Here is a 12,762-nt window from a genome sequence, read left to right as displayed (position 1 = left end):
AATTAATGTTTCTGTGTCCTTTGGGTAAATACCTAGGAGTGGAATTGCTGGATCATATGGAAGCTCTATGTTTAGTAGGTCAAGAAATCTCCACACAGCTCTCCATAGTGGTTGGACCAGTTTGCACTCCCACCAGCAATGCAGGAGAGTTCCTTTTTCTCCACAACCTCACCAACAATTGTTGTTGCTAGTTTTTTTAATATGTGCCATTCTCACTGGTGTATGATGGTATCTCATTGTAGTTTTGATTTGCATTTCCCTGATTACAAGTGATGTTGAACATTTTTCATACGCCTGTTGGCCATTTGCATTTCCTCTTCAGAGAAGTTTCTTTTTAGTTCCTCTGCCCATTTTTTGACTGGATTATTTTCTTTGTTTTTGTTGAGTCTCATCAGCTCTTTGTAGATTTTTGTGATCAGTCCTTTATCATTGGTGTTGTGTGCAAAAATGTTCTCCCAGTTGGTGGGGTTTCTCTTTGTTTTTGTTTTTGTCTCTTTTGCTGTGCAGAAGGTTTTTAATTTGATTTAGTCCCACCTGTTTATCTTTGCCTTCACTGTCACTGCTTTGGGTGATGTATCTGTAAAGATGTCTTTGATGTGCATATCACATAGTGTTTCGCCTATATTTCCTTCTGTGTATTTTATGGTTTCAGATCTTATGTCTAGTTCTTTAATCTATTTTGAGTTGGTTTTTGTGCATGGTGTTAGGTAGTAGTCAAGCTTCATTCTTTTGCATGTAGCGACCCAGTTTTCCCAGCACCATTTATTGAACAAACTTTCTTTGCTCCAATGCATATTCTTTGCTTCTTTGTCAAAGATTAGTTGACCATAAATCTGTGGGTTTATTTCTGGATTTTCTATTTGATTCCATTGGTCTGTGTGTCTGTTCTTGTTCCAATACCATGCAATTTTGATGATCATAGCTTTGTAGTATAGTTTGAAGTCTGGGAGTGTGATGCCTCCATTCCCTTCTAGGAAAAGAATTTCTTAAACATTAAATCTTGTATACTTTTTGTTGAACATTTCTTCCCTTAATTAATCTCTGTCCCCATATATTAATGTGAACATCCAAGAGGAAACCAGTCTGTGCTTTCAGTGCTTTGTTTGGAAATCTCCTAAACTAAGCATTCAAGTTAATATTTTGTAAGTTTGGCTTTCTGTGTAACCACAGGATACAGTTTTTGCTCAAGAGTCTTTCATAATAACAAGTAATTCCATTCCTCCAGTTTTCAGTATGTCCCTCACTTCCTTTTGAGTCCTTACCAGCAGCACCCCTACTGTCCATATTGCTGTCAGTAGTCTGTTCATAAGAGTTTCATGTTCTCTAAGGAAATAATGTTTTGCTCTACTGTGCTAGGGCTCCTTCTGAGTCCTCCCTGAGTTGTTAACTTCCATATTTCTGCTAACAGTATGTTCATGGCAGTCTAAGATTTTTAAAATCATCCTCCTGGGGGCCTCCCTGGTTATGTCTCAGTGCTATCACCACTGTGGCCTGGGTTCGATCCCCAACCAGAACGCTAACCCAAATATGGCACAGCACACCTTTCCTGTCTTTCCCTCTGCTCCCCTCAGTAGTGTATTTCAGTAGATCTACCTGTTCTGCTCTCCACTCTGTCTCTGGTGAATCCTCTCACCACCCTCCATCCCATTGTACCTCTGGCCTGCACCCCTGTTCCATACACACAAAAAGATATTTGGATTATAAAAGAAAACTAAAAAAAAAATTTAATAAAAATAAAAATCATGCTCCTCATAATTTTTCTATCCTCTTGCCCACTGCCAAATCCAAAGCCACTTACGCATTTTTAGGTGGCTGTTACGGGAGTGTTCCACTTTGATATATCAAGGTCTGTGTTAGTTTTCTTTTGCTGCTATTACAAATTTCCACAAATTCAGTGAGTTTAAAGAACACAAATTTATTATCTTACATTTTTGGAGATGGCAAATTCAAAATGGATCTGTCTTCCTAGGCTGAAATCAGTAGGTCATCTAGGCTGTGTTATTCCTGGTGACTGGAGGAGAGTCCATTTCTTTGCCTTTTCCTGACTGGAGAGGCAGCCCACATTCATTGTTTTTGATCCCCTTCTTCCTCCATTCAGCAGTTATCAGTCAAGTCTTTCTCAAGTCACCTCATTCTGATACTAAAAACATTGGCCTTTCTCACCTTTATTTAAGGACTCATAATTATATTAGGCCCATAATGGTAGTCTAGAATAACTCCCTATTTTAAAATAAGCTGATTAGCAACCTTAATTCCATCTGCTATCTTAGCTCTTTATTATGTATATTACTGATTACTGTCCAGGGATTGGGATGTTGATTTAGGGGGAGGAAGGCTTTATTCTGCATACTCAGTAACACAGAGTGTAAACCCTTGGTTCTTATTTCAATTTTTATTGTAATGTGAACATTTGGGCTTTTCAGAGGCAGACTAGTTTCATCCTTCCCTCACACCCCCATTTCTTTTTCCCAGTGATGCTTTTTAAGTAAGGTGAAGTTCACATAACATACAATTAGCCATTTCAAGTATACAGTTCACTGGCGTTTACTCCATTCACAGTGTTATGCAACTACCATTTCCCTTTAGTTTTAAAACTTTTCATTAATTCAGAACACATTATACAAATTATATAATCACTTCCCATTCCTCCCTCCTCTCATCCTCTGGTAACAAGTAATCTGCTTGCTTTATATGTTTGCCTCAAGAAGAATCATACAGTATATGAACTTTTCTTCCTTGAGTTTGCTCAGCACATTGTTTTTGAGATGCCTGCAAGTTGTAATATCAGTACTTCATTCTTTATGTCTGAATAATACTCCACTGTATGTATATGCACAATTTATCCATTCACCTGCTAATTAACATTATACTATTTCTGACTTTTGGCTGTTATGAGTAATGTTGCTGTAGACATTTATGTGCAAATTTTTGTGAGTATGTTTTCATTTCTTTAGAGTATATATTTAGGAGTAGAATTGCAAGTTCACATGGCAGTTCTATGTTTAAGTTGCTGAAGAACCTCTGTTATTCATGTCTGCACCATTTTATGTTTCTACCAGCAGTGAATGAAGGTTCCTGTTTCTCCACATTCTTGGCAACGTTTTACTTTCCTTTTTTTTTTTTTTTTTTTTGTTATAATCATCCTAGTAAGTGTAAAGTAGCATCTTAATTGTCTTTTTGGTTTGCAGTTCTTGAATGAATTCTAATGATGTTGAACATCTGTTAATGTGGTGTTTGTCTTTGTGTGTAGATTCAAGTCTGCTCAGTTTTTAATCAGGCCTTTGTCTTTTTGTTAGTGAGCTATTAGAATTGTGTATCTATTCTGGATACTAAACCCTCATCAGTTATATGATATGTAGATATTTTCTTCCATTCTTTTAGTTGTGTTTACTCATGATGCCCATTGATTCTAGAAGGTTTTGATTGTTGTGGAGTTAACATTTATTGTTTTGTTTTGTTGCTTTTGTACTTTTGTTTTGTTGCTTTTGTCAAATCTAAGAGTCATCTAACAAATCCATAGTCATGAAAACCCTGCGTTATCTTCTAGCAGTTTTTAGTTTTAAAGATCATTAAGGGCCTCCCTGTTGGCACAAGGGGTTATGTCCCTGCAAGGAGTTTGATTCCCCACCAGGGAGCTAACCCACATGGCGCAACAGACCTCTCCTGTCTCACTGATGCTCCCCTCAGCAGTGTACTTCAGTAGATTCGTCTGTTCTGCTCCCCACTCTGTCTCTGGTGAATCATCTCAGCCCCTGCACCTCTGGCCTGTGCCACAGTTCTTGTATGCATAAATAAATTAATCTTTAAAAAAAAGTAGATCATTAATCCAGTTTTAATTTTTCCTATAAAGTAGGGGTTCAGCTTCGTTCTTTTACATGTGGCTATCTGTTTGTCCCAACACCGTTTGTTGACGAGACTATTCTTCATTGGATGATCTTGGCAAAAAACAATTGGCGATGGATTATTTGAGTTTATTTTGGTAATCACTTCTGTCCCATTGGCCTATATATGTCTATCTTTAATGACAGCGCAGACCATTACTTTATGGTGCATTTTGAAATAGAGAGTATGAGTCCTCTAACTTTATTTTTCCAATATTATTTTTGTGTTTGGGGCCCCCTGGCATTTCCATATGAATTTAAGAATCAGTTTTTCCATTTTAGCAGAATGAACCATTCTTACTACATTGAATCTGTGATTGGATCTGGATTTGGTTCGCATTGAATTTGTGGCATGCTTTGGGGAGGATTGCCCTCCTAACAGTGCTTTAAGCCCACTAATCCTTGAACATAGACATCTTTCAGTGTTCTTTAATTTCTTTAGCAATGTTTTGTAGTTTTTAGTGTACAGGTACCCTCTCCTAGGTTGAATTTATTCCTATTTTATTCTTTTGGAGTCTGTTGTAAAAATAATACCCTTTTTAGATCGTTGATGATGGTGTCTAAAAACAACTGGTTTTGTTGTGTGTATTGATCTCAGACTCTACAATTTTGCTGAATTTATTATGTTTAATAGTTTTTTCTTTTTTTTTTTTTTGAGATTTTCTACATGTAGAATTATGTCATCTGCAAATACAGTTTTAGTTCTTTCTTTCCAATTTCAGTGCATTTCTTTTTCTTACTGAAATTTTCTAGTTGGACTTGCAGTACAATAAGGAATAGCAGTGATGAAAGCATCCTTGTCTTTTGCCTGATCTTAAGGGGGAAACTTTGAGTCTTTCACTATTAAGTGTGATCTTAGTTACGGATTTTTATAAATGCCTTTTATCACGTTGAGGAAGTTCTCTTCTATTTCTAGTTTGTTTGGGGGTCTCTTCAAAGACAAACTAGCCTCATCTCCCTCATTCCCTCATTTAAAAAAAGTCCTCAATATATGGCTCATAATTAAATATTCAACAAAGATTTGCTAAAGTGTTCAAATGAATGAGCTTGCTGTTATTTTTTTCCCCTTAAATGCTTCTAATAGTTACTTCCCATAGCTTATGTTTCTTAATTTGAGACTTCAGGTTTAGTTTCCTCATTCAAGAGAATGTCTTTAATAATTATCAACTTTGTTTAAAGTGAGTATTCTCTTTCCTGTTATTTCAGTCAGTTCCTTTCACTTGTCATCATCCCATATTTCTGTTTAACTGTTATAAAACAGTTTTTGAATTAAAAATAAAATTATTCACTCAAACTTACTTTGTGTTTGGAATTTTCCAAACACACGTGATCTAAGACTTGTATTTGAAGTTTAAATTTCTTGATTTCTTAAAGTTTTATATAAACCTACCAAATAGCTTTATGAGGAGCTTTAGCATGCTGTTAAATAAATAGATGTAAATATTTGCACATAGTAAAATACTAATAATTCAGTCCATGATGTAACTTTTCAGAGATAATTCATATACAGACTCTATATACAGAACAGAGAGTTCTACATTATCTGTCAATCAATTATTTACTAAATAAAAGACTTGTGTTAAGAGGATAGGATTTTTTTGAGCATGCTAAAAATCATTGATGGTGACAATTAAAAGTCATTAAAATTAATACTATCCTAACTTAACTCTTTTCATTCTACTTAATAAAACCCTGTTTCTCTAAAGAAGTTTCATCTTCTCTAAATACATTTTGCATTTTACCTAAAAACATTTTTCATCAATGCAAGTAGACATAGATCTCTAGAAAGCTACTACATGGCAGTTACTTCCTGATAAGGAAATGGAGAGAAATGTAAGAAATGTCTCTATCAGCTGTATTAGTGTTTGCATTCTGTTTGGTTAGACAAGTCCCTGGAAAAAGGATAACTTTGAACTGTAAAATTATGTATTTGTGAAATTTTTCTGTAGAGTCTATAATTTCCTTCATGCTATTAGTTGTTATCCATGATTATAAAATGGTGAGAATCACTGCCTTAGAAAATCAGTAGCCTAGGGATTTAGTGCGCTCTTTAAATATTGCTTATTAATATTTCAAACCCAAATATTGAGAAGTTAGTAAATATGTGTTAATATATATGTGTGTATATATATATATATAAAATATATATATTTTTTACTCTGAAGTTTAATATAGTGATTGTAGTTGGAGTAATCAAAATGTTGTATCACTGTGCCGTGTAAATTTGGGAATGAACTATTTGTGTACATTTACTTTAGCTATAGATATGTGAAAGATTTGTATTTGGACCACAACACAAAGATCTTAACAATTGGGACTGAATGCTATTAAAGCAAATATGCATTACATTGTAAAATTGACCAAACAATATTCAGTGAACTAAATTGTGATGGACTTGATGGATTGACACCAATTTATTACAACACTAGGATATTAGCAATTGAAAACTAACAATTTAAGACAACAATATAATCTTCCCTCCAAATGCAGAAATTCCCAACCACTTGTATGTTTTGGAGCTTAGCAATTTTATATGATAGCCAAACTTCTTAATAAAATACACTTTCAAACATTTTCAGGAAACTCGTGTACTAATTTCAGTTTAAGAATATCAGACTTTAGCTGTGCTTTTAAACTCAGTCAAAAACAAAGTATAGAATTCTATTTTATTTCTGTATAGAAAATAAAACATTTACATATTTTTAAAAATATAAGTTCTTATCCCATCCTTTCGTCTACCTGTGGACCTAAAACCATACTTTAAGAATAAGAAATCATGAAATTGTTAATTAGGTAATTAAATTTCTATTAATAGCATATGTATATTCCTAAACTAACATTCCTACAACTTTTTCTTACTGGGTTGAGGTATTGTCAATTTTAATTTCTGAAACTATTTTTAACAACTTCTCCTCTCCTACTTCATCTACATTCACACTACAACATTTAGTTCTCCAATTTACTATAAACAACTACTGCCACTATCAATTATTGCTCTGTTTAGTATAATAAAACCCAGCAGCTGTTTCACCCTAAAACTAGGGTATATTTAATTTATTTTAGATATTTATATCTTAAAATATTTCTAGTAAAATACTGAATTTCTTAAGAGTTTTTCATTTGTTTCCTTTGAATACCTTTTGTGTATGTGTAGAATTAGTAGATTTATAACATCTAGCTAGAAGGAAATCGCATTCTATTTTTTTATAATTTATTTTTTAATTTATATTTTTTCAATCATTGTGTAGTCCTGGTAAAATTCCCATCACCAGTCCACCAGCAAACAATCACCATGGTCCCTTGTGCTCTTCTCTCCCCTGTTTTGATCCCTTTTCCTCCCCCTACCTTGCAGAATATCTCTTATTTATGCTTAGCATTTATTCTAAATGATACTAAAGAACCTGAACCAAATATAAGTAAATCACAACTGGTTTAGGAGTTTAACCAGAGACTCTCAGAACACACAAATGTATAAAAAGGGATTGCATAAAACAGAGAAAAGCGTTTTTTTCAAAATTGGAAAAATGAAATGGAAGTTGTTGGTTGTGGAGCAGTTTTTCTTTTTCTTCCACTTTTATCAGAATATAAAACTGTTTTCTTAGGAAATGTAATCTGTATATGTCTTGTTATGGTTATATATGTTAAACTGGTTATTTTTTAGTTATATTAGAAATTAGTGATAAAATAACCATAAAGTACTTATATTTATTAAGCTTTATCTAGCTTGTTCATGCCTAACTCTGGAAGCAGAGAAAGGAGAAAATTTTTTTCCCTTTTTTATTTAAACCAGTGCCTAGACTAGACTGATATTCCTCTTGCAATGATTTGCAAGTCTATACATTTACTGGCTGCCTGCTGACCTTGCCTACTGCTCACAGCATCTGTGACTAGTTCTGATGCTTATATTTTTTTCTTATATGCTAACCTATTTCCATCTTAGCTCCTTTGCACTTGCTGTAACCTGTGTCTAGAACATACTCCCCCAGATTCTTTTGTGGTGGTCTTTTTGATGTTTAGATCAAAACCACCTCCCTAACACCCAGTCCAATTAGCACAATACAGTTAGTCATTATCACACCACCCTTTGTTGTTTTCTTTGTAACCTGTTATTTGAGATTTTTTTCTTCATTAAGTAATTTTTCTCTTTAGCTCCACTATAGAGTATAAATTCAAATTAAAATGTAAAGAGAAATGTCTTTTTTATTGTATTCTTATGATCTAAATTCTAGAACATGGTACTCATTAAATAGTTGATTTAATATGAATAGTAACTTGCTCCATCTATAAGTATCAGTTGTATTCTGAAAAATATCTTAAAGAATATTTGGTATCAATACTTGGAAAGTTGTTAACATTTTAGCATTCCCATTGATTAATTTTATCTTATTTTGCTGGTTGTTAAAAAATAAGTATTAGTCTTAATATCTAGAATTACAATTTCATTTTGACAGGTTGACTTTGGCAGAATATCATGAACAGGAAGAAATTTTCAAACTTAGACTAGGACATCTCAAAAAGGTATGTGAAGCATATAATGGGTTTTTAAGTTTGTTACTGGAAGCTTTGAAGAGTTGTGTTATAAATCTGTCATTGAAGAATTCAAAACTTGAGAAGAGAACCCAAATTAAAATTTTCAGACAAAAATACGGGGCATTAAGTTGCATTTTTATATTGAGTATATTCAAAATAATGTTTATCTTGTAGCAAGTTAGAACCATTGAGATGATGATAATGATATGTTACTGTGTGTGGAGGAGTCATTTGTAGGCAGATCTAGACCTGCAGGGTCTTTAAATTATTTTGTTTATATACTGTTGCCTTGAAAAAAAGTGCTGCATTTTTTAAATGAAATGTTAAATTCCAAATTGTTTCTGTCCATTTCATAATAAATTAAAATGGCAATTATAAACAAATAGCTAGCTTGTTTTTTGACTTAATTTTTAAGCTGTTGAATGTTTAGTTGAGTTAAATGTTTCAATTAAAATGTACATTGGAAAATTTAGAAGATTATAAAGTATAAAGTGATATGATTTAGAAAAATGTTGCTATATATTATTATAGTAAATTATAATCAGTTCATTGTTTTCACAGTTCATATTTCTAGTTCAATTTCAAAGAAATAGTAAGAGTAGATTTTCCCCCTGAAAATTTTACTGACAGGTATAAAATTCATTTTCTATGACTCAGTTTTTTATTCTTTCTTCTTGTTAAATTACGTGAATTTTTTTTTTAATACGCTGTATAATTTAGCTAAAATTGAGTTAGTGAATTAATTGAAGCTAGTATTTGTAATGTCATCAACTTGGGATAGGATGAAGTAAAACTGGTTGCGGCTGCTATCAAACTGTTTACTGTTTTGTTTATAGAATGCCCTCAACATGGTTCACACCACTCTATTTAATTACAAGAAACAGAAAAAATTACAAATATTTCACATACATATAAAAATTACTGCTCACTCATTCACTAAATGGTTTATTTTCATACTCTCGCCTAATGCAGGCATTATATCTGTCTATGCCCTTGCTCAGCAAAGCTTCAGCCTAATCTACTTGAATAATGAATTCTAAAATGATGTACTGTTTTGTTTTGTTTAAGTTCTCTGTCCTATTACAATATCGACTATTTCTCCTGTTCTTTGAGATACAGTGACTTCAGTTTATTCTCTGTAACAGATGGGGTTGTAATAGACCTATAGAAGGGAAGAGATTTTGTAGTATAGAAAGAGTCACAAGTATTTGTGTGAATTCATAGAGACCTGTGTTTAATGTCCTATATGAAAATTTATTAATTATCTTTTAACCAGCCTTTTTATAATAATGGGACACTTTAAGTATATGCTAAGTATTATACTAAGAGTTTTAACTGAGTGTTATTGTCACCTATAAAGTTTAAAATACTCTTGCTAATGATAAAATTTAACTTGTCTTTATGAAAATCATTTATATAAAAACCTGAAATTATAAAGCAGTTAAATTAGGAGTTGACTATTTGTATTACAGAAAATACTTCACGTTTTAAAAGGCTTAAGAAGAAGATTCGGTGTTTGTTGATCTTAAATCTTTTTGGATACTTTGAAACTATTCTATTTCTTTAAAATTTATTTCCTAAAGGGAGGTATAATAAATGTCTAGATATTACACAAGTAGTTGTAATCTGTTGTAGAATATTACATCTTCTAATCTGTTACCTTCTTTCCTAATGTTTGACTTCTCCTTTTTTATATTTACTCTTTCTAATAATTATCCCTGCCATAATCTTTTTCCTCTTTTATTTTTTTTAATTTTTATCACATTTAGTGAGCAGTTTCAGATTTCTAACATATGTTCTTAACTAACATTACTTTTTTTTGACCTCTAACAGATTATTTTGAGAGAGTGGATGGTTTAATAATGCTGATAAATAATGTCTTATTTTCTCACATTTTCTTCTGAAAGACAATTTTGAGTGAGAAGAATGAATGCTTTATTTTTTAAAAAGTTGCTAATCGTACATACAGAGAGCAAAATTGAGCAAATGGTGTCACCTAGAGTACAGATAGTTTACTACTTACCACTGCTTACTATTCTTTGAGTTGTGCAATTAAAATTAAACTTAAATGTTTTAAAAATATGTTGTTTGAGGGGGGCCTCCCTGGTGGTGCAAGGGGTTAAGTCTCAGCACTATGAAGCTGTCGGCAGCCTCTGTAGCACAAGTTCGATCCCCAGCCAGGGAACCAACCCAGATGGCATAGCAGATCTCTCCTGTTTTTCCTGCTGCTCCCTTCAGCAGTGTATTTCAGTAGATCTGCTTCTTCTGCTCCCTGCTCTATCTCTGGTGAATCCTCTCTCACACACCCCCGCCCCCATGCCTCTGGCCTACACCCCAGCTCTTGTATGCATAAATAAATAAATCTTAAAATATATATATATATTTGACATTGTAAAACACAATTGGAAAATGGGTCATTCATTTTCTTTTAAAAAAAAAAATTGGTTTTTAGTTTTTTAACACCCAGAGAACAAGCTTGAGTTATGAGGAAAGATGTTAGCACCTCTACTTATCACTTCCTATGCTCTGGCTTATTAAGCTAACATGAACTGTACCCCAATTTGTAACTGTGTGGCTTCAACCATACTGGACCTGTTCTGTGAATATTTAATGTCCCATGTAACCTGCACAGGAATTAACCTGTTGTATGTCAGTGTAGGGGTTAGACTTAGAACCTGGCATACTCTTGCATTAGCAAGGGTGACTCTCCCATTAATAAAAATGCTTGAATTAAAGCAGAATTACAAGATTAACTTTGTTAGTACAGATGCATAAAGCATCCTTTGTTGAGGAACAACATGCCATATGGGCATAGAGATTAGGAAACTTATTTGCCTTTTTTGAATAATTTAAGGCATGCATTGTATTTCATGATGATAATCCTTAACATTTTAATAGGGAAACTGATATACAAAAAAAGTATATTTATAATTGAATAAACCATAAAGTTCCCATCACATTCTATGCTGTTCTGTAAGGTTACAAATATAATAAATCCATGGCTGTTAGTGTGATAGAATAATGAATGAGAGTTAAGCCAAAGCATAAAAATTAAGTCCATGACTATATAAATAGATACTTCAAGTTACCACCAAATAATAAATGTAAAATTACTTAAGGGATTATTAGTTTTGTCTTCTGAGATTTGGAAAATCACTGCAAAATTGCCTTTTTGTAATATCAGGAATTCTTAGTATTTAATGTTTTAGTTATTATCAGTTTATGCAGTCATTGTTCATTCATTCACAGAGTGATTTATTTCCTTACTCTGCCTGATCCAGGCATGATTCGCATTCTTATTTTAGGAGAATTATGTAATACATGTACTTTGAAGTCCATTCTAAGGTGAACATTAATGTTAACTTTTTGAAGACCAAGATCTGTATACTCTTTGTCTAAATTAATACAGCTAGTAACTGTCAAAGCGAAAACTTGTGTCTTTTTAATACTATTTCAGTGGCAATACCCATATACTTTATTCCTGTAATTACTTTGTTGTAGATGAAAAACAGGTTGATTCTTTGTATTCAGCAGAATTATTTCATTTTAACTTTATTTACATCGCTCAGAGCAGTAGGGATGTTTGCTTTTCATTAAACATTTTTGGAAACATGCAATTTCATTTTCATAGCAGACACAGGGGAACAGTCAGATTTTCACACATTCTCTTTCTCATACATTACTTTTTTCTTGGGTATTCAGTTAGTGATTGGTGTACCTACTAGGATATTTTCTGTTAGTATATTGCTTTTCACTCTAAATTTGTTTTTAAAGGTCAAAAGAAACAACATTTTTTGTAGAAAGTGTAAATACTCATGTAATTTTACCTTTTTTATAGTTTTAAGGATTTAGCAGAATAGAAAAAAAAGAACTATATAATCAAAATCATGGAGACTATAAATTATTCCTAAAATTAAAAAGAAACATACACCTTTTTCCTGCTAGCAGTTATATACAGACTTCCCAAATTAGCACATACTAAAGGCAATGGGGGGCCTCCCTGGTGGCTTAGGGATTAAATCTCAGTGCTGTCATTGCTACTAGCTGAGTATGATCCCCCACCAGGGAGCTACCCAATCTCACAGCAGACCTCTCCTGTCTTGCCCACTGCTCCCCTCAGCAGTGTATTTCAGTAGATCTGCCTGTTCTCCTACCCATTCTGTCTCTGGTAAATCTTCTCACCCTCTGCACCTCTGGCTGCACCCCAGTTCTATGCAGAAATAAAATCTCTAAAAAAAAATAAGGGCAATGGGAGTAATTTCTTATATTTAAAAAGTGAGTCCTTTGAGATAAAGCTGCTATTTCACTTTATATACCTGTGTCAATGTGGAATCGATGAATTTAAGGAAAT

At 33.0% G+C, this 12,762-nt stretch overlaps 1 protein-coding gene across 2 annotated transcripts in view; it reads left to right on the top strand.

Moving 5' to 3' along the window:
* The window catches only part of TLK1 (tousled like kinase 1), a 121,934-nt gene that overhangs the window by 85,243 nt on the left and 23,929 nt on the right, over positions 1 to 12,762 (top strand). For both annotated transcript variants that reach the window (XM_037523523.2, XM_037523522.2), the window contains one exon: positions 8,333 to 8,399. In XM_037523523.2, coding sequence (XP_037379420.1) covers positions 8,333 to 8,399 — 67 coding nt within the window. The remainder of the gene's footprint in view (positions 1 to 8,332; positions 8,400 to 12,762) is intronic.

This window comes from Talpa occidentalis, unplaced genomic scaffold, assembly GCF_014898055.3.
Source record: "Talpa occidentalis isolate TD23 unplaced genomic scaffold, MPIMG_talOcc4v2.1 talOcc4.3, whole genome shotgun sequence".
NCBI lineage: Eukaryota > Metazoa > Chordata > Mammalia > Eulipotyphla > Talpidae > Talpa > Talpa occidentalis.
Note: the sequence above shows the minus strand (reverse complement) of the source record. Positions and strands in the feature narration are given on the sequence as shown.